The sequence below is a fragment of the Otolemur garnettii genome, unplaced genomic scaffold, assembly GCF_000181295.1.
Source record: "Otolemur garnettii isolate 467f Iridium unplaced genomic scaffold, OtoGar3 scaffold00001, whole genome shotgun sequence".
Classification (NCBI taxonomy): domain Eukaryota; kingdom Metazoa; phylum Chordata; class Mammalia; order Primates; family Galagidae; genus Otolemur; species Otolemur garnettii.
Window position 1 is genome coordinate 23,789,554 of NW_003852396.1, and position 21,847 is coordinate 23,811,400.

General features: G+C 46.9%; 1 protein-coding gene across 1 annotated transcript in view; it reads left to right on the forward strand.

The window, feature by feature from the left end:
- Positions 1-21,847, forward strand: part of TENM4 (teneurin transmembrane protein 4) — a 398,484-nt gene that overhangs the window by 368,448 nt on the left and 8,189 nt on the right. Inside the window, exons 25-28 of the mRNA XM_023510159.1 lie at positions 7,603-7,775; positions 12,798-13,033; positions 16,821-17,117; positions 18,365-19,979. Of these exons, the coding sequence (XP_023365927.1) occupies positions 7,603-7,775; positions 12,798-13,033; positions 16,821-17,117; positions 18,365-19,979 (2,321 nt within the window). The remainder of the gene's footprint in view (positions 1-7,602; positions 7,776-12,797; positions 13,034-16,820; positions 17,118-18,364; positions 19,980-21,847) is intronic.

Here is a 21,847-nt window from a genome sequence, read left to right on the forward strand (position 1 = left end):
CAAAGCAAAGGGCGGAGCAGGAAGGGAGAACAGAACTCTCTGACAAACCAACTTCCCAGCCCTAAGACAAGGCATTGCCAGCGGCACTTAAAGCCTGCGTGCACTAAGGTTAACCATAGAACCAAACGGCAGAGACAGCCCAAATCCTGACGAAACTGACTTGAAGCCCTAACAGAAGGAGACTCATGACCGTCTTTGGACCTGAGCCCTTTGCCTCAGTCTCTACTGCACCGCATGGATGTCGCTCTTTCAAAGGCCCCAGACAAGCACCACATGCCCAAGAGACAAGAAGTCACCAGAACCACATTCAGACATGACATATGTTGAAACCATCTTTCAGGGAATTGAAAATAACTATAATTACATGAAAGGCCCTAATGGAAAAGGTGACCAGTGTGTAAGATCAGACGGATCATTTCAGCAGAGAGATGGAAACAGTAAGAAAGAATCAAACAGAAATGCTGGAAATGAAAACCCCGGTTACAGAAACGGGGCCTGCCTTTGATGGCGCCTCGCCCCTGATGACACAGCTTAACAAAGCAGAGGAAAGAAGGTCAATAGAAATTACCCAAACTAAAACACAAAGAGAAGGAAGGGGTGGGGAAAAGAATACAGATCGGGGCATTCAAGAGCTGTGGGATAATATCAGTATCAGCTGTGGTCTGACATGCACATAATTGGAATTCTAGGAGGACAGGGAAAAAACGGGGCAGAAGAAATATTTGAGGAAATAATGACCAAGAATTATAGTTAATAATGGACCCCCAAGCCACAGATCCAACAAGCTCAGGAAACACCAAAGAGAGTAAAAGCACACACACACACACGTGCACGCATTTCTAGACTTACCATACTCAAATGGGCTGAATACAAAAGAAAAAGAGAAAGTCTTAAAAGCAACTGGAGGAAAGGCATTTATAAGAGGAGCAAAGATAAGAATTACAGCAGACTTCTCATCAGAAACCATGCATGCTAGCAGACAGCAGTGCTGAGAAAAAAAACAACAACCCATCCACTCAGGTATTATACTCAGCAGAAATAGCTTTCAAATGCAGACATGTTACAGAGGTTTAAGAGGGATAAGAGAAACAAGAAATAGCTCTGAGACACTAAAAATAGTTAAAAGCCATTCCCAACCTCCAGACTGCAAGGCACAGGGGGAGAATTGCAGGGTCTTGGGACTTAAGCCTAGTGGGGGCTGTGGCCGTGAAGGAGGAGCCCCCTGGTTGAAGTGCAGTCACAGGTAGGTGCAGCCTGTGCTAGAGACACAGCTCTGGAGGAGAGAGGGGAGAGGAGAGACTTCTGAATGCTGCTGTCACACCTGTGCCTACCACTGATTCGACCCAAGCAGAAGTGACACAGCCTGCAGGGCCAGCCCTTCTGAGCCCAGAGAAGGGCAGAGAATGAATGGGGCGAAGGGGAGAGTTCCAGCCCAGAGACCAACCAGCTGCAGGGCATGTTAGACATGACTGGCTGGGCCAGGGTTCAGTCCCAGATCTTCCTGAATCCTAAGCAGAGGCACGCCTCATGGACAGCTTGGCAGGTGGACAAGATCTTGGGAGTCTCGAAGCCGAAACTCCATTGTTGGCACTTCCCATTTCACAAGACATGGGAGGCAAGGACAGGTTTTTACTGCAGAAGCCACAAAATGCCCTGGCTCTGACCCGAGTTTGGAGTAGCTAATGATGTAGTGATGCCATCTGTTACAGTGGCCTGAGCCAGGGGACTGTCAGTGTGCATGGGCTGTAATATTCACAGACGAGGCAGTCGTGTCCAGTTCCCCTTGCTGGGGATGGCATTATTTGAAACAATCCCTGGTGAGAGCCATAAAAATCAAATCTTTATTTTTCGACCAAAAAGTTGAGATCAACAAGAGTATCATAAAGGCCTTTGGCATTTTCCTTCCAGCTGTGCATAGTAAGTGGATTGAGATGAAGTATTGAGTGTGAAGAAGAAAGCCTTGTGGTGTGTGTGAAGATACCCTTTAGCAATCCTCTTCTGAGAGCCAAGTTCACAGCAACCGTATGAATCTTTTATGTTTTCTTTCACTGTGTTCCAAAGATGCTGGAGTAAAGAAAAGTCAGTGGAAGGAAGTAATGAAAAGCCCTCTCTCTCGTACCCCCACAAGGGGACTTGGCCTCCCTGCAAGTCCATTGCAGTGATGGCAAAGCAAGGGGTCCTGAAGAAAAAACCGTCAGACTTCTTGACCCACTTGAGGCTTCCAGACACCATGTTGTCCTTAACACAGTGATGAGCACAAAGGTTTTCAAACAGTATCATTGTTATGGGAAGCTTGATGAAATAATATGTCAGAGCAGACAGACCTGACCTTGAATCTATATTCCTCCACTAGCTGTGTGATCTTAGGTAAGTGACTGATCCTCTCTCAGCCTCACCTTCACCCTTTGTGAAATGATAATGAGTGCTACTCAAAGGACGGTTATGAGCATGGTGCCTGGCTCCTAAAAGGTATTGTGTGAGTATTAGGGAGCTTTCCCGTCCTCTGATGGAGGGCGGAGGTAAAAAGGGACAAATTCTTAGTTGCTCTTAGTCTGTGTCTTGAAAAATCAGTGGCAATATCTACTATTTATCTATATATTTATTCATTCATTCAGTAAAAATGTGCTGGGCACATTCTACACACTGTGTCCTCCTCTGGGCATCAAGAACACAGGCGAGGCCCCTGTGCCCCTGGAGCTTCTATGTGTGTATTCTAGTAAGAGGAGACAGGCAACAAACAAGTAAGCAAGTAAACAAGATGATAAGTATAGAGGAGACAAGGCAGAAAGATAGTGATGCAGGGGGGGGACCGCTCTATTTTAGAAGTGGTGTCAGGGAAGACCTCGCTGAGGTGGTAACCCTTGAACCAAAACATGAGTGATACAAGAAACCAGCCACACCAACTTTGGAGGGAAGGGCATTCCTGCAAGCGCCCCCCCCCCCCCAGCGTGGATTGAGTTTGGCACATGTAGGGACCAGAGACAGATGCAGGAAAACACAGAACATACAGAGGAGTGAGGTTCAAGGTGAAATCAGGAGAAGCAGGAAGGAGCCAGGCCATTCAGCCAGTGTTCATTCATTCACATAATTGTCTCCTACATGTCAGAAACTCTAAGATACCAGAATATAGCAGAGACCCCTTGAAGTCCCTGCCTTGGGGAGTTGACATTCCAGTGAGGAGAGTCTCTTGAACGCCCTGGTAAGAAGTTGGTTATTCATTTTAGATCCCTCTTTTGGTCTGTACAGTTTCTGTGGGATAGGTATTACAATCCCCGTTTATGGCGGGGGAGACAGAGGCTCAGCGAGGTTGTTATATAACGAGCCTGCAAAAATACTGTTTGTGGTGGGGCTTGAAGGAGAGAAGGAACACAGAACCAAGTGCCTGTCCTCCAAGATCACACGACTGGCACGTGTAGGGCCTGGATTCACAGCCTCCGGAGACCCATCTGGCCCCAGAGGCTTCTCCATGCCAGTTGTTCCCTCTATTCCTCTTGGTTAGAAAGAAAGAAAATTTGCCATGACAGATGTAATAATCTGTTGTCCAGAAGCCACACACTCACAGAGCCAGAGTGTGAGGCAGCCACTCAGAGCCCAGAGGGTACAGAGAACAGCCCGTTCCAGGTCCCTGCAGCTTGTGGGGGCAGCTCTTAGCTCTGCAGCAGAGCAGAAAGGGCTCTGCAGAGGGGCAAAGGTGTGCAGGGTCCAGAGGACGGGCAGCTCCAGTTCTTCCCCTGCAGAGTCAGAAGGGACAAGGTTCCTACGGGATAATCGTAGGTGTTGATCAAGCAGCAGGCAGATCCAGTGGAATTTCTCAAGCTCCAGAAGGTTCTGTAGTGAATGAATAAGAGATAAGAAAGTTTTATAAATTGGTTGTTCTATTTGATGTTCATTTAATTAAGACATTCAGTCCTTCTAATGGAAAATGTGAGGAGTAGAAATTACTGTTTCTTCCGACCATCTCATATAAAATAAAAACCAAATCTTGAAGGCATGGGGCCTTTTCACTGTCTCTTCTTCAGGCTCAATTTAATTATGCATTATAGGCTACCTTCAATAATAATTACAATTGTCTGCCTTTATAAAAGAGCCTCTTTCTGTCTTCAAGACTAAAGTTCTGGGGAGATGCCTAGGGAGATTACTAAAGCATCATTTAGGGAGAGTCATTGTTTCTGTATCTGCACTCAGCAGGTGCCTTTCACATACCTGCTATGTGTCCAGCTTCTGCTTAGTCCTGCTGGAGGGAGGGTGGCAATGAGTCATGGTCTCTCCTCTCTTATGGCACAGGAAGGAGGCCTCGCATGTCCAAACCAATCCTGCATTCATTTATTTGTTTGACCAATATATCCTGCCTGTCTTCTCTATGCCAATCCCAATACTGGTGAAACTGAGGGCCAGTCCTCCAAGGTCAGGCTGCTGGCAGCGGGCAGAACCCAGTGTGTGTGAGTCCAGGTTCCCAGCCTGGAGATCCCACTCCACAGACCTGTTCTGACCTCAGGCACTCACAGTCTGAAGAAGCAGTTTGTACATCAGCACTGCAACATAATAGGCATTCTAGGACAGATCTGTGCACAGCCATTATTGGGAGAGGACAGGCAAGGCATTATGAGGTGGCCTTTGAACAAAGGCCTTGTTATAAGTGTATTCAAGTGACATCTGACCCCTAATAAATAATCTCTCTGTCATTTCTTATCTGGAAGACTTGAACACATTTTAAGTGTCTTGTATGGCATAACAATAATAATAATATATGTATTATTCATTAAGATATAGTCTCACCTTGTTGCCTGGGCATCATTGTAGCTCACAGCAACCTCACGCTCCTGGGCTCAAGCAGTCCTCTCACCTCAGCCTCCTGAGTAGCTGGGACTAGAGGTCAGAGCCACTGCATGGAGCCATAAAATCTTTTTTATGTGGTTAGGTCAGGATATTAAATAATGTGGGTGAACAGTCTAATTTTAATAAGGAGTGTGTATGGGGATAACAGGTGTTCAGAGAATCAGACTAGAGCAGGATCCCCATCCCATGAAACTGTTTGACTGGAATGGATCTTCCCGTCAACTTAAAAGATGACCCAGGACCTCACAGGACTCAGCATAACCATGAACCACAGACACAGTTAAGGTCCAGGTCAAGTCCAGTTCCTGGAGTCCTGGTTTTTTTAGCTCAGAAACTTAGGGTGCCCTAGTGATATTTAGCTGAAAAGGCCTGGAAATTGCTACTGGCAGCTTGCCCTGCGAGACTTATCCTTGCAATGCCAATAATTTAAAAGGTCCCCTTCCCCAAGATGGCCATGCTCTTGAGCTCTTGGTACTACTTGGATTGTCACAGTAGTTTTCTGGCTGTAAAAATGATTCATGTTTATTATAGAAAATCACAGAAATATAAAATACATATACAAATAAGCAATTAAAATCACTTGTACTTCGGCATCCCAGTGATAACCACTGTGAACACTCGTAAATTTCTTTCCTGTTCAGATTTGCAGTGCCCCTAAAGGGTTAGAAATGAACTCCAGCCTCTCAGATTTGAAGGGAGCGGAGCTCTGAGAGATAGTGTCCGGGTCAGAGGGGCCTTAGGACAGACATCTCAGCTGCTTTCCCCAGACATGCCCTCCTTCCTAGTGGCCATCTCTCAGAACTTTTCCTCACCCAGCTCTGAGGGACACTCCACCCTGTGACGACCTAGTCCAGGGTTAGTCTCCTTCTAGGTCAGACTGACCTTCTCTCAGAAGAACCTGGCTCCATACTAAGGAAGAAAAAGTGGAAACCGTGACAGGAAAGGCTTTCAAAGCCCACTGTAGAGCCCCCAGGACAGTTCCACAGCTCTGCCCTGCAAGCCCGGCCTAGGTAGCATAGGAGAGACCACCACCTTGCCTGCCCTCCTGGAAAGGACTTCATTCTCCTTCCTCAGGCCTTACAATAAAGAGTTTCAGCTTTCCCAAAGGTTCTTGAATTAGTCTCAGGCCAAGCACTGGGATGATTCATTCAAAAGACCTTTGCCAGCCCCTCTTCCGGGCAGAGTGTGGCAGTGACTATTACCTTCAGAGTGAAGAGTGCTGTGGTCTGAGCCAGGCACAGGTACAGAAAGAGCTGGCCACTGGCAGGACCCATAGTGCAGCACCCAAATGTCTGATTCTAGTCTCACCCACCAACTCTCAGCTGAAACCATACAGGCAGACCCAGGAGTCCCAGCAAGAAGGTAGGCCCAGCCGAACAATCACAAGAAGAGCCAGGGTGGAGCTGAAGTTTCATTTCCCATTGTTTACACTCTCACAGGCTCCAGAGGCCAACTTTACTACAGAAGTAACAGCAAAACAGTTTAAAAAGAGTCCAATAGGAAGCCCCAAAGTACCCAGGAATGACATGTCAAACTGAACCCGCACTGCAACCTTGCACCTGAGCAGAAGTCAGAACTGCCCCCATCCACATGTGAGTGTAAAAAGGTCGTTTAAACCTCCCTTTTTACACTTCAACCTCCTGTAATAAAAACCAATAATTAAAATGTTAACAGCCGGCTCCCCTTCTTCTAGCCACATCTGCAGCAGAGAGGCACATACAACAGAGACCGGCAAATGGATGGGGCAGAAATGTTCATTGAGGACAGAGAGGCAGGTGGTGGCTCGGAAGCCAGGAGATTTGAAATTGAATTTGGATTCTGCCACACTTATTAACTGTGTGACCTTGAGCAAATGACTTCACTTTTCCGAGCCTCAATTTCTGATCCTCGGGAAGGGAGATAATACGTGCCTTTTAGACTAGGATTAAATGAGGATGAAATGAAAAATGTATTAAATGAGGATTAAATAAAAATGTGTGAAAAGCAGCTAGCGCCATGCCTAGTACATGAGAGGTGCTCAATAATGGTAGGTATTTCTTTTATTATCGGGAGAATGATGAAGAGAATTAAGATTCAATTATGATTCTTTAGAAAGACTACACCAGATCAAAGCTGTGGGTTCTAAGAGATGCAAATACACAGATGCTTTAGTGCCAGATGTGAAATCTAGGTGGGGAGAGTTGCAAGCCCTGGCAACCTGAGTCCTGGCTTGAATTCTAAGTCCTCTTTCCCCACGATCTATATCTTCTTGGAATCCCCTGAGTAACGGTCCCCATTTCTAGTATTTTTCAGAACAAACCTGTAAAACTAATTCCTCAGGATTTTGCAGAAGGTATTCAAGCATGAGTTTGACTCTGTCACTTCTGGAGAGTCCCCAGTTCTGATTCTGGGTCATTCGTCTCATCGTGGCCACGATCATCTCACCCCTTCACAAGTGAACTCTAGTTTATAGCTACCAAACACTTCCTCACCTTCTTCATGATAGTCCTGAGGGGCAAGCAGGGCAGGTACCTTCTCCACTATTTGGATTAGGAAAGGAAGACTCAGAGAGGTCAGTCATTTTCCTGCCGTTGGATATCAGCAGATGGTGTCATATCCCAGAATTCTATGGTCTTGCAAGGAAATGGGGGAGACATGAGAATACACCTGCATCTGACCAGAAAGAAAAGCAGAACATGCTAAACTATGGCATGAGGTAGAACACGCCAAGTGCAAGGTACAGCATCATTATATTTCTATTATTCAGTGCCCCCTTTTGGTTTCCAGGTATGACAGCTTTGGCCGGCTGACAAATGTGACCTTCCCTACTGGCCAGGTGAGCAGTTTCCGAAGTGACACAGACAGTTCAGTGCATGTCCAGGTAGAGACCTCCAGCAAGGATGATGTCACCATAACGACTAACCTGTCTGCCTCGGGTGCCTTCTACACACTGCTGCAAGGTAAGCCAGGTGGGGGCCTGCGGAGGCTGAGGCAGGCAGGTGGGAAGACCTTGGAGAAGGATGATATAAGAAACAAGTTACTGCCAGAGATACCCAAGAACAGAAAATTGGTTTCTCTCTGTATTGCCACATATTGCAAAACATACCACCCTGAGTCCAGTAAATTCTCTCCTGGAAGCTTCAGAGCAATATTTTATTATCATCCGAACAAAAGTAGAGAGTCCATTAGCTACTAATCCAGGGGACCTCACTATGGATTAAAATGGTATGCTAATGGCTCCCAGATTAAAAGACTCATGCTCCCACTGGTGCAGGCAAGGACAGAGGATAAGAATAATGACAACTTGGCTCTGCGCCCGTAGCACAGTGGTTACAGCACCAGCCACATATACTGAAGTTGGCAGTTTCGAACCAAACCAACAATAACAACTGCAACAAAAAATAGCCAGATGTTGTGACAGGCACCTACTTGGGAGGCTGAGGCAAGAAAATTGCTTAAGCCCAAGAGTTGGAGGTTGCTGTGAGCTGTGACACCACAGCACTCTACCAAGGACGACATAGTAAGACTGTGTCTCAAAAAGAAAAAGAGTAATGACAACTAATTTTGAAAGGGGTTTGGGCATGGAGAAGCCTTCCTGAAGCCCAGGTGAGAAGGTTTGTTTCTCTGCTAAGACTACGTAGACAAGAAACCCTTCTCGAGCTCCTCAAACCGTCCTGGTGTGGCTTGGTCTTTCAGCTCCGGGTAAATCACAGTGATGAAATCTCCCTGTGAACTGACTGCCTCGGTTGTTCTCATGGGATGGGGGAAGGGTGAGCAGCTTTGTTTGATTTAGTAAGCTTGGAAAGAAAGAAGCCATTACGAAGGAAAGCCTTGCTTGATTTTTGCCCCTCCCAACAGTTTCAACATAAAGTGATAAAGGAGCCTCCAGCTGACAGTCAGAGCCCCAAATTCCAGTCCACATCATCTACTGTGGCCCTCGCTTTCCTCCTCCAGGAAAAGAAATTTGCTAAAGTTGTGTATAGTGATGTGAGGCAGTGGGAAGAGCAGGGGCCCTGGGCTGGGCTGACCAGGGCCCAGCGCCTTCTATTGCCTGTTCCTACCTATGTGAACTCGGTAGAATCATTCCTGTTCTCTGGGCCCTGGTTTCTGGGTCTGGAAAATGGGGCTGAATTATAACACCTGCTTAAGAGAGTGGCTCCCATGCTCTCTTTAGACAACATATGTAAAGTGACTAGCAAGGGCCAGGCACAGCGTATTGCATAGTAAGTACTTATATTAATTAAGTAATTCATTAATTACCAAGCACTTTAACTTACAAATGTCTGTATATTCTTACGAGCACTTTTATTCCCAAATGTAGTCTTTTGCCTTTGAAAGAGCTCAAAGAACAAGAAAGGGTCTCAGTCAAAGAAAGAGAAATCAGGCTCAGTGCCTGTATCACAGTGGCTACAGCGCTGGTCACATACACCAAAGTTGGAGGGTTCAAACCCAGCTCCAGCCAGCTAAAACAGCAATGACAACTGCAACAAAAAATAGCCAGGCATTGTGGCGGGCACCTGTAGTCCCAGCTACTGGGGAGGCTGAGGCAAGAGAATTACTTAAGCCCAAGAGTTGGAGGTTGCTGTGGGTGTGATGCCATAGCACTCTACCAAAGGCAACATAGTGAGACTCTGTCTCAAAAAAAGAAAGAAATCAAACCCAGCAATTCCTTCCCCACCTACCACCTTTAATGGTGGGTTGGGACACACCCCAGGTGTTTACTTTGGGTTATTTCCAAGACAAGGTGCCATTTCTGAGTCAGCCCGGATTCTCCTGAACAAGAACTACAAGGCTGCCAGGGACTGGGACATCTAGGCCTTTAGGCCTTGGGGTCTGTTTTCTTTCCGGTGACTAAGAATTGTCTCGCCTAGCCATTCCATACTGCTAAACTGGCTTGGAGTATTCTTCTCAAAGGTTGGTGCAGGCTCTCTTATATTCAGGCAACTTTTTAAAACTCAAAAGTGCCACATTCCTCAGTTATAAATTTAATAACAACTTCACAGGAAGAGGGAAAAAAGTCACACTGCTCAAAAGACATACATGGGCACATTCAAATGTGAAAAGAAAAAGCAGATCTCAGGATCCGGGGAACGAGGTACCTGTTTTTCCTCTTTGGTGCCTCTGCCTTCCCTTGCCGGCTCTCAGGCTCTGATGCTCGGTTAGCAGCCGCCTCAGTAGAGTCTTTGGGTAAAGCCCTTTCAGTTTCTTCTGTCAAACTACGGGAAGTAGTAAGTAGCTACTAATGAGCAGCAGCCTTGGGAAATCACAGCCCACATTAGGTGGAGATCATCCGAGATGGGCCTCCGCAGGGGCCGCTCTCTCCCATGTCGCCATTAATGGACATGTGTGGATTCCGCAAGGAGCCACTTTCAGAGATAAATTGACACACAGGCTTTTTCACTGTTCAAAGGAGGTAAAATATATAGTCAGTGAATAATGCATAACAAGTTTTGAGGCAGATTTTAGAATTTCATGTGTGAGAGAGAAAAGGAGAAAGATGGAGGGGGCGGGAGTGAGGGAGAGGGGCTGACTAGATGTCTTTCTCGCAGGGACCAGTCAGGGAGGGTTTCCTACCAAAACCACCTCTTTATGGCTTGACGTAGCCCAGGATGGGTATCGTTCAAGCCAGTGCATATTTACTGAGCACATATAATCATAACAATGTAACATTTTTGGAGTGCTCATTAACTACAAAGTAGGATTTTCGGCATTTTACATCAGTAGTCTTATTAAGCAGTAGCTCCAGTTGTACCTCATAAGCCTGTGACAAAGGCATTATTATTTTTATGTATTTATTTATTCATTTATTTCTGCTATTTTTGGCCAGGGCTGGGTTTGAACCCGCCACCTCTGGCATATGGAGCTGGCACCCTACTCCTTTGAGCCACAAGCGCCACCCAACATAGGCAATATTAAACATGCCTATTTTCCAGATGAAGGCTCTGAGAGGCTAACTGGCAAATACCCAGGTCACACAGCTGATAGGGTATTTGGACCCAGACAAATAGGCTTTAGAGCCCACTCTCTTAACTGCTGATCTAAAGGTAATGGGAGCTCCTGGAGGATCCTGATCAGTACTGGGAAAGGTCACCATGGCTGTGTGTGTGTGTGTGTGTGTGTGTGTAGAGAGAGAGAGCAGGAGCACAGGGCCAGGCACATAAACTAGTGATAGCCAACCTTTGTGTAACACTATATGCCAGCACTGTTCTCATCTCTTCAAGTTCATTATCTCACTTGATCCTCACAGCATCTTTTAAGGCAAGCATGCAGTTATTGTCCCCAGTGTACTGATGAAGCAACAGAGGCATGACAGGTTAAGAACTTGGCCAAGGTCTTAGAGCATGAGGTTAGCAGAGCTGGAACTGGAACCCAGGGCACCTGACTCCAGGGCCCGTGGTCTTCATCTCTGCACAGTGATGCCTCTCACAGCAAGCACTAAAACGTGTGAGAATTAGTGCATGAACAAAGTGGTGAACCCTACACCCCTCAGCAGCAAGACCACCCTGATAAGGCCCGTATGGAAGCTGAGGAGTGCATGGGAAAGAAGGCGTTCCTTCTGACCAGAGGAACAGGGGGAGCTTCTGAGAGAATATGACATTTGAGCACAGCCTTGCTCAAATGCAAAGTCATCAGAGATGACTTTCTCTATGTATTTTCCTAGTTTTCTTTAGTGTTAATGTATTGCTTCTGTAGTTAGAAAGGTTGAAGCTAGCATTTACTGAAGAGACAGCGCAGGACAGAAGGAACAGCTTGAGGAAGGGCACCAGTCAGGAGAGTGCCACACCCCCCCCAAGATATTGTTTCCATTTTTAGAAAAGAATTCAGTGTGCATTTTACAGCTGCAATTAGCTTTTTTCTCCCTTTAGAAGTTTCTTTTAACTAAAACTCTAAATTTAAATGTTTTGATCAAATTAAAAATTTCAAATCAGATATATTTTTAAGCATTGTCATGTATGTATACGCAATATACACATATGACAATATATGTAGGACACATATGAATAACAGTGATTTAAAAAATATTTACATTTGTCATTCTTTCAGTGACTAAAGTGGCAGGGTTATTTTTTCACCTTGTTATAAAGAATATTGTTACCCTCATGTGCATCAAGACCCTTAAAAATAATCAACTTTGCACTCTAGTAGTCCTACTTTTAGGAATCTATTTTGATTAAGAAATCTAAAATGACAACATTGATCTATCTAAAAAATAATTTTTAATTGAGATAGAATTCACATACCATAAAATTAAAGTGCAGAATTCAATGGCTTTTAGTATATTTACAAAGTTTTACAATCATGGCCCTTATCTAATTCCAGAACATTTTTATTATTCCCCCAAAGAAATCGTATACCCCTTAGCAGTCACTCCACATTCTTCCCTGTCCCCTCGCCTCTGACAGCTACTGATCTACTTTCTGTCTCGACACAGTTGCCTATTCTGGATTTTTCATATAAATGGACTCATACAATACATGGCCTTTTGCATATGATTTCTTTCCCGTAGCATAATGATAAACTGTATTTGCAGTTACTTATAATTGTGAAAAACTGGAAACAAACTGAATATCTGTGAAGCTTGGTTACATAAATTATAGTATTCCCATACAGTGGAATACTGTACAGTCGTTAAGAAAAATGTTTATGAAAAATATTCAATAACATGATATAATACAATAATCAGCCAAAAACTCTATGAGCAATTATTTTATGAGTGCATTTGGAAATATCTTAAAGTCTACAAAAATATCTACAATGATTTTCTTTGCATACTGAGGTCAGGTGACTTTCTCTGTATATTTTTCCCAGTTTTCTTTAGTGTTAATGTATTGTTTCTGTAGTTAGAAAAAGGAAACTCTTTACCCTCCCTGCCACCACCTCTGCTCTGCACACTCTTTCTTTCTTTTTTCTTTTCTTTTTTTTCTTTTTCACACCCTTTCTGTCCTCACTCCCTGAGTGGTCTGTGCCTTCCTTACCCCCAGATCAAGTCCGGAACAGCTACTACATTGGAGCGGATGGCTCCCTGCGGCTCCTGCTAGCCAATGGCATGGAGGTGGCACTGCAGACCGAGCCCCACCTGCTGGCTGGCACTGTCAACCCCACCGTGGGCAAGAGGAACGTCACCCTGCCTATTGACAACGGCCTAAACCTGGTGGAGTGGCGGCAGCGCAAGGAGCAGGCTCGGGGCCAGGTCACCGTCTTTGGGCGCCGGCTGCGGGTGAGTAAGCGAGGCCTCTGGAGGCAGCTGTGTCCTTAGGGAAAGGAGGATGGGAATCTTTGGAAACAGACCTCAGTTATCCCATCTGCAAAAGGGGGAAACTAAATCATGGAACCACATGTCATAAGAAGCTCTTTCCAGTTTTTACTTGCAGAAAGACACTGGCTTTGCTGTTAGGTCTGAGCTGAATTTCCAGCTTATATCCTGAGTGAACTTCAGCAAGTCGATAATCTTAGAGCCTCATTTTCATTATCCATAAAATGGAAGGGATAAAACCAATTTACAAATGGCTGTAAGGATTAGAAGTAATATTTAAAATATCTTATACAGAGTCTGACTCATAATAAGAGGTCAATAATAGCTATTGGTGTTGTTGTTATTGCTATTATGATGATGACTTTTTATTTCAAAATATTAAGGAGGTACAAGTGGTTTGGGTTACATGGAACATTTTGTAATGCGTGAGTCATAGCTATAGTTCTGCCCATCACCCCAATCGTGTTCATTGTACCTTTAGATAGGTTTTTTGCCCTTTTCTTCCTCCTCCTCCCATTGTTATAGTTATTATTACTATTGCTGTCCAAAATTCAGTTTAGCTATTTAGAACACAAGTCCGCTTTCTCTACTCTTTTCAGGAAGAGTTAGCCTTCCTAAATGAGCAAAATGACTTCACCCTAGCTGTCACTGCAGGGGGGCTGGCATTCAGAGTGCTTTTTAGTATGTGGATTCCCTGACCAGCTCCATCTCTGCCTTGCATCCCGTGTTTCTGTAGAGTGTGGCATCTGCTCCAGGGCCTGATTGCCCAGCTACTTTTCCCCCAGCTTAAGAAGGGAAGGTGATAGGCAGAGGGAAAGCTAATGAACTAGGCCCAGCATTCAGCACAGCACCTTGCAGTCCACAGGTGCTCAGGAGATTATTTGCTAAGCAAAAGTGAACCACAGAACTGAGCTAGTGGTTCCTAATGTTATAAAAGCCACAGGAGCATCCTCATACCAACACAGCTCGGACTTCACCCACCCTTCAGCAAAGGAAGTTCATTTAAGTTTGTTTTCATACATGGAGCAACCAAGGTCCAGGGAGGGTAAGCTATTTTCCCAGAGTCACGTCGCTAAGATAATAATAAAAAGTAGAAAACGGGCCCACAACAGATACAGAAACATTAAGTGACTTGTCCCATACCACATAATTAGGACTCAGAAAACGAGGCTTCCTTTGTGCCCTCAGCAGCTAAGAACTCAACTAAGAATAGTAGCAACTATCTAATATGGAAAACAGCCTCCCACTAGTTCTGTGAGCAAGGCCTAGCTGTCTTTGTGTGGCCTGGGTCCCCCGTCTGAATTCTCAAAGAGCCCTTCCTGCACATCTGAGGCAGGTACTCCATGGAGGGTTTGACCTGGGTTTGAACCCTGTTTGGGCTGCACGTATCCTTGAGCAACTCCTCTGAGCCTTCAGCAACTCTCCTCTGCAGAAACCAGATAATACATTCGAAGCACCTGGTCCAGTGCTCGTAGGCCCCTGGTGCACGATAAACGGCAGTGATTAGTACTATTAGGGTTTCCTCTCTGCTGTGTGAACTGGACCAAAAGTTTCCCAGGCTTTAATTGGTCCCTCTCCCAGCCAGAGATTGATAGTGCTCTCATCAGGTGGCCACATCTACGTGTCCTCCCAAAATAAATGGCCACCCACAGTGGCAGCATGTGGAATTAGAATGTTAGCAGAGTATGCCTTCCCATAATGGAGCTCATTTTTTATACAACTGGGAACTTTTTTAATAAAGAAAGATGTAGAAGAACCTCATTGCCATCACTGCCGAACACAGGAAGCTTTAGGTGGCTCCCCAGTGAGCTGTTTAATTTAATTATATTAATTTTGCCACAAAGGTACAGCTCCCCTTCACTGGTGGTCCTCCAGGGGATGAGAAGGGCAGCTGGCTTGGTGGCACCATCCTGGGAAGAGTTGTAGGGGGACCTTCCAAAAGCTGCTTTTAAAAGGCCCCCGTATTGTTGGTACCATAGCCCCTGTATCTTCCTCTACCCCCTCTGCAAAGAATACAGCTTCAGTCTTCAATGCCTCTGATTTTTCATGGGAATTGTCTGCCACACTGTTTTTGCTTCTGCAATTGTGTTTGATTACCCCAGGGAAGGGAACCTTATTATAACCAGGCCATTCACAGCTAAAGTCATCTCAGCATCATCATTATAAATCTTTATTTTCAAGGCCTTAGAATTTGTATAGGGAGAAGGGGGAAACACACATGTCTCTCTTTCTTTGGAAAATGACATGATTATTTGCTGTCATGTAATGGAAATAATTCCACCATTTATTCAGCGTCTTCTATGTGTCTAGCATTGCACAAAGTAACCTACTTAAGTTTCTTCTATCCTCAGAACTCTGCTGTGATACAGAGAAAGAAACTGAGACTCAGAAAGGGAAGGCCCTTGCCCAAGGTCACACAGAAAAGATGGTCACAGAGTTGAGGCTGGAATTCCTGCCTTAATTCCTAGACCTAGGCCCCTTTTAGGACCATGCAGGGCCACAGAAGGCTTTTCATCACCTAAGTCCACAGGTGCCACTGTGCATCACATGACCTAATTATCTGCTTTCCTCCTGAGTCTTCCTTACTACTTGTCAGACTCACCCAATGACTAGTGGGAGAGACAGAAAACGTGCCCACATGCCCCATGAGACCAGGCTCCAATTAGCAGGAACCCACAGTCTAGCTCCAGAGTACCCGGCAGTGCTTCCTGGTAGTCAGCGCCTACGGGGAAGATCCACATCCAAAAAGAGGCCCCTGTGGGATGTTTCTTTATCAAATATGATGACCCCACCTTAGTCCTACCTCTGTGGGAGGCAGATTTTGTGTGTGTGTGCAATTTTTTTGGCTGGTGCCGGGTTTGAACCTGCCACCTCCAGCATATGGGGCTGGTGCCCTACTCCTTTGAGCCACAGGTGCTGCCCTGGGAGCTGTATCTTTTTGACTCTGGAAAGAAATTGAACTGTGCACTGACCTAGCAGTTGCAGGTGGGGATTGGACAAGGGGCTCCTGACCCTCGAGGCAGGAACAATGTGCGACAGAGCCAGGACTGTGTCCCCAGGCAGCCCACGGCCTGAGGAGCCACCCAGGCTCAACACCCACTGCCTCCAAGCACCTCCAGGTGGAAGAGGTCTTGGGCACTGACTGGGATGCCTGATGGTGGTGGCAAGAACAAGGCAGACCACAGAGGGGACAGGAAGTCCCGAGCCCCCAGAAAGCGAGGGTTTATTCAGAGGACCACAGGGTGTTGCTGGCACATTGCAGCAGTGAGAGTCAAGTCCAGACTTAGTCACCAGCCGCAGTCTAGAGCAAGTGGCTTCACTTCCCTCAGTGTCAGGCATGGGCAGTGTCTGGCATAGGATAGACAGGCAGGTGTTCATTTGCTGGGCTCACTTGGTGGCTCCCTTTTGAAGAGGGAACTGCCCTTTTTTATACATCCTTGTTATACATTCTTGTTACACTAGAAAATCATGGGGGGTCCTTCTTCTCTCACAGCTATTATTTGCTCTGCATCAGCACTGTCTTTAGGCCTATGCAGTTGGCGTTATTCTTATTCCCACTTTACAGATGAGGAAACTTCACAGAGCTCTCAAGTGGCAGATCTGGCACTCCGCCCAGGTCTGTTGATGCCCGGGACCTGTGCTGCTTCCTGCACTCGGGCCCCCCTCAGCACAGCTGAGAGCCCCGGTGCCGTCAGACCTACACTCTTAACATCCAGAGTGATTTGCTCTTTCCATCCTTCTCCTTCTCCAGGTTCACAACCGAAACCTTCTGTCGCTGGACTTTGACCGTGTGACGCGCACAGAGAAGATCTACGATGACCACCGCAAGTTCACCCTTCGGATCCTGTATGACCAGGCAGGGCGGCCCAGCCTCTGGTCACCCAGCAGCAGGCTGAATGGTGTCAACGTGACTTACTCCCCTGGGGGCCACATTGCTGGCATCCAGAGGGGCATCATGTCTGAGAGAATGGAATATGACCAGTCAGGGCGCATCACATCTAGGATCTTTGCTGATGGGAAGACGTGGAGCTACACGTACTTAGAGAAGGCAAGTGTCTGTCTGCCCCCATCACGGGAGCTCAAACCATGGCCAGGCCCAGCCTACTGACCTTAGTGGGATTTATCTGACCCATGTGGTCTCTGAAAGGAAATGTTCAGGAAAACATGCCACCGAAGGCCAGGGAGTCCCCAAGAGGCATCTGGAGGGATCACGGTGACAGTGGGCTGGGTAGGGATTCTAGGGAAGGAGAATACAAAAGGCCTGCCAGACGGAGCAGAGCTGGGAGCAGAAATAGAAATAGCTCCCCAGTTTAGGGCACAGGGTGCCATCCAGTCATGACAGCCAGACAAACACCTGGGACCAATCAGAAGGAAGGAGTTCTTAATCCCCAGCTTTCAGGGCTGGGCATGGCCTTAGTAAATCCGTTCTGCTTCAGGTCAGGGTTCATTTCATCCTAGGGGCTAAGAATCAGAACTGCTCTAAAATGAAAAAGTTGGCTCCAAATAGGTGAAAATTGTAGCTTTGAGCCCAAGAAGCCTGTTACCGGCTGGTTTTTTTCCTGAGGAAGTATGCCCTTCCCACCCCAGAACTATTGCTTTGTTTTCCTCCCCTACCTGTCCAGGGCCCAGGGTCTACCCTCTATGGTAAGCCTCCCTGCAATGTTCCGCACTAGTAGGCCCTGGAGGTCATCTAAAATGTGAAAGGCTACACCCGGAGAGAAGAACTTTCCCAAGGCCACACAATGGGTCCGTTGTTCAAAACAGGCCCTGCCCTCACCCAGAGTGGGCATTTACCTCCAAATGTTATTGTGCAGTGCCTTAAACGCCCTGCCCGTCTCAAACTTCATCATATACCCTCAGCCACAGGGAGTCTGCAGAAGCTGTTTAGAAGGTAAAAGACATTGTCAGACTGTTTGGGGGAACTCATTCCTGCTTGAGTAGGAGGGTCGATTTGAGAAGTCTAAAACAAGGAAGCCAGAAGGGAGGCTGGTGTAAATACTTGGGGCCTGTGCTTCCCAACCTTTGTTACACCTGGTGACACAAAGGGGCAAATGAGCAAGGCTGGGCAGCAAAGAACAGCAAAATGACCTGAGTGGGGCCCTGGGCCCTGCCACACCCTCAGAGCTGAGTGAAGCCCTAGTCACTAGCATATCTGAAACCTATTCTCAGTGTTCATGGCACTAGCTGGGAAGCCGGGTTGGGCACAGCTCAGGACCACGGATTTCCTGGGCCTCTGCTGCTATATATCTTAGCTACCTTCCTCCTCACCGCTCTCCTCTCTCTCCCTCCCTCCAGTCCATGGTGCTGCTGCTGCACAGCCAGAGGCAATATATCTTTGAGTTCGACAAGAACGACCGCCTCTCTTCTGTGACCATGCCCAACGTGGCCCGGCAGACGCTGGAGACCATGCGCTCAGTGGGCTACTACAGGAACATCTACCAGCCCCCTGAGGGCAATGCATCAGTCATCCAGGACTTCACAGAGGATGGGCACCTGCTCCACACCTTCTACCTGGGCACCGGCCGCAGGGTGATATACAAGTATGGCAAGCTGTCGAAGCTGGTCGAGACACTGTACGACACCACCAAGGTGAGCTTCACCTATGACGAGACAGCAGGCATGCTGAAGACTGTCAACCTGCAGAACGAGGGCTTCACCTGCACCATCCGCTACCGTCAAATTGGGCCCCTGATCGACCGGCAGATCTTCCGCTTCACCGAGGAAGGCATGGTCAATGCCCGTTTCGACTACAACTATGACAACAGCTTTCGGGTGACCAGCATGCAGGCCGTGATCAATGAGACCCCACTGCCCATTGATCTATATCGCTATGATGACGTGTCAGGCAAGACAGAGCAGTTCGGGAAGTTTGGCGTCATCTACTATGACATTAACCAGATCATTACCACGGCAGTCATGACCCACACCAAGCACTTCGATGCGTATGGCAGGATGAAGGAAGTGCAGTATGAGATTTTCCGCTCACTCATGTACTGGATGACTGTCCAGTATGATAACATGGGGCGCGTTGTGAAGAAGGAGCTGAAGGTGGGACCCTATGCCAACACTACCCGCTACTCCTATGAGTATGATGCTGACGGCCAGCTGCAGACAGTCTCCATCAATGACAAGCCACTTTGGCGCTATAGCTATGATCTCAACGGGAACCTGCACTTACTAAGCCCTGGGAACAGTGCACGGCTCACACCACTCCGGTATGACCTCCGTGACCGCATCACTAGGCTGGGTGATGTGCAGTACAGGATGGACGAGGATGGCTTCCTGCGGCAGCGTGGTGGTGACGTGTTTGAGTACAACTCAGCTGGCCTGCTCATCAAGGCCTACAACCGGGCTGGTGGCTGGAGTGTCAGGTACCGCTATGATGGCCTAGGGCGGCGGGTGTCCAGCAAGAGCAGCCATAGCCACCACCTGCAGTTCTTCTACGCAGACCTGACCAACCCTACCAAGGTCACCCACCTCTATAACCACTCCAGCTCTGAGATCACGTCCCTCTACTACGACCTGCAAGGACACCTCTTTGCCATGGAGCTGAGCAGCGGCGATGAGTTTTACATAGCTTGTGACAACATTGGGACCCCTCTTGCTGTCTTCAGTGGAACAGGCTTGATGATCAAGCAGATCCTGTACACAGCCTACGGGGAGATCTACATGGACACCAACCCCAACTTCCAGATCATCATTGGCTACCATGGCGGCCTCTATGATCCACTCACCAAGCTGGTCCACATGGGCCGCCGGGATTATGATGTGCTGGCTGGGCGCTGGACCAGCCCGGACCACGAGCTCTGGAAGCACCTTAGTAGCAGCAATATCATGCCTTTCAATCTCTATATGTTTAAAAACAACAACCCCATCAGTAACTCTCAGGACATCAAGTGCTTCATGACAGGTGAGGATCGGGGCTCATTCAGGGCTTGGGACACACTAAGTTGCTCTGGTCACCGAGTGAGGCTTAATCTTCCTTGAGAAAGCTGGTATGAGATGACAGGAAACGCTGACTTTCTCTTAGAGCACCATTTTCCAAAGTATATTTGAAAAAATACTAATTAGTGAATGCTCTGGGGGAAAAAATGGTTATAGCAATACATAAATTTATAAGGGCCACCACCACTATTACATCTTTGTAATACATTTTAGTTTATGAAAAGCCCTGAGAAGTCCCGTAGTTGAGGACTGTCTAATATGTTTACCTGCTATTTCTTAAACTTGTTTGACCATGAAAACCCCTTTCCACCATGAAATCCTAATATCTCACTGGACACATCCTTTGGATTGCACTTTGGGAGTTTCTGACACACAGATAAAGCCATTCACAAGTCCCTTCTAAGTTGTCTTGGCTGAAAAATAATAAGTTCTCAATTTGGGATGATAATGATGGAAAATTCAGACTTCAGAGACAACTGATTAAAGGAGCCACTGTCTCTAAGCTGTACCTTGTTACCAAAATTACTTTATACTAAATTCTGGTTTCCTGCTCTGTACTTTGAAGTTAGAATACCTACCTTGACTATAATAGTTAAATATGCCTATTATAAGCCCTAGAGCAACCACTAAAAAGTTAAAAGCTTAAACAGAGGCATAGCTAGTCAGTCAATGTGGAGATAATAAAATGGAAGACTGAGAAAATGCTCAGTCCCAAGAGGGCAGGAAAAGAGAGAAAAGGGGAGCTAAGGACACACGGAACACATAGACATAAACACTTGCCCAGCCAGGTGGTGGTCAGGGTGGCCTGAGATGCTTTTCATAACATACCCAGCACAGCACCCGGCTGACATCGGTTTCCTTTCCTCCACCCTCTGATCCAGAGTGTGCAGGGTCCCCTGGGCCCACAGGGAAAGATGTCTCCCAGGTTAGCCACAGAGGCCCCAGCAGTGAGAGTGGCCTTAGGGTCTGGGCCCACACTTTTGACATAAGAGAAACTGTGGTGGGCAAAAACTGGGGCACATCTCACCTCACGAACCTGGGCGTTTCTCTCCCCCTCTTCTGCCTGTGACTCAATCCTCTTGCCCCGTCTTTGATGGCAGTTTCCTTCATCATACGAGCATCTCCTCTATACAGCCACAGTGTTAAGCACTGGGGATAACAATGATTCTTGCCCTCAGGAATTCTCACTGTAAGAGGAGAGATGGACAATTGCCGTCCAAGGAGGAGAGGCACCATGGTGAGGGTTTGCAGAGATGGCCACTGAAGCACAGAGGGAGATCTCCCACTTTGCCCGGGCAGTACTGTGAAGGCTCCATGGAGCAGCTCACATTTCAGGCTAGCTTCTGCATGGGCATTCTTCAGGTAGAGGGGAGAAAGGCATTCCAGGCAGAGGGGACAGCACTTGCAGAGTGTCAAGAGGGCCACGTGTTAGCTCGCTTGAGTGCCCTTTACAGACGTGGCTGCCCTGCCTCTAAATTTGGTGGCACAGTCTGGTACTGTTTCTGCTGGCAGCAATAGGATGATTCCTCTTTCAGAGAAGAATTCCAGGTTGTCATGTTGAGAGCTGGATTCCTAAGCATGGGAAAGAAGGGAGAACAAGGTGGTGGACAGGTGTGATGAAAAACTACTTGGGGCCTATGGTAAACATGAATAGCCTAACAATGTTTCACAGCCTTCACCATCCTCAACGCGGCTGCTAGCTCTAGAGAAGCTTGACAGATTGAGATGACATTTCCATTACATCTGTCTGCATTAAGCACACCCCCTACCTCACCCTCCAATGAGTTTCCTGTGAGATGTCTTGGCAGGTTACTGTAGCTGAAAAAAAAAAAA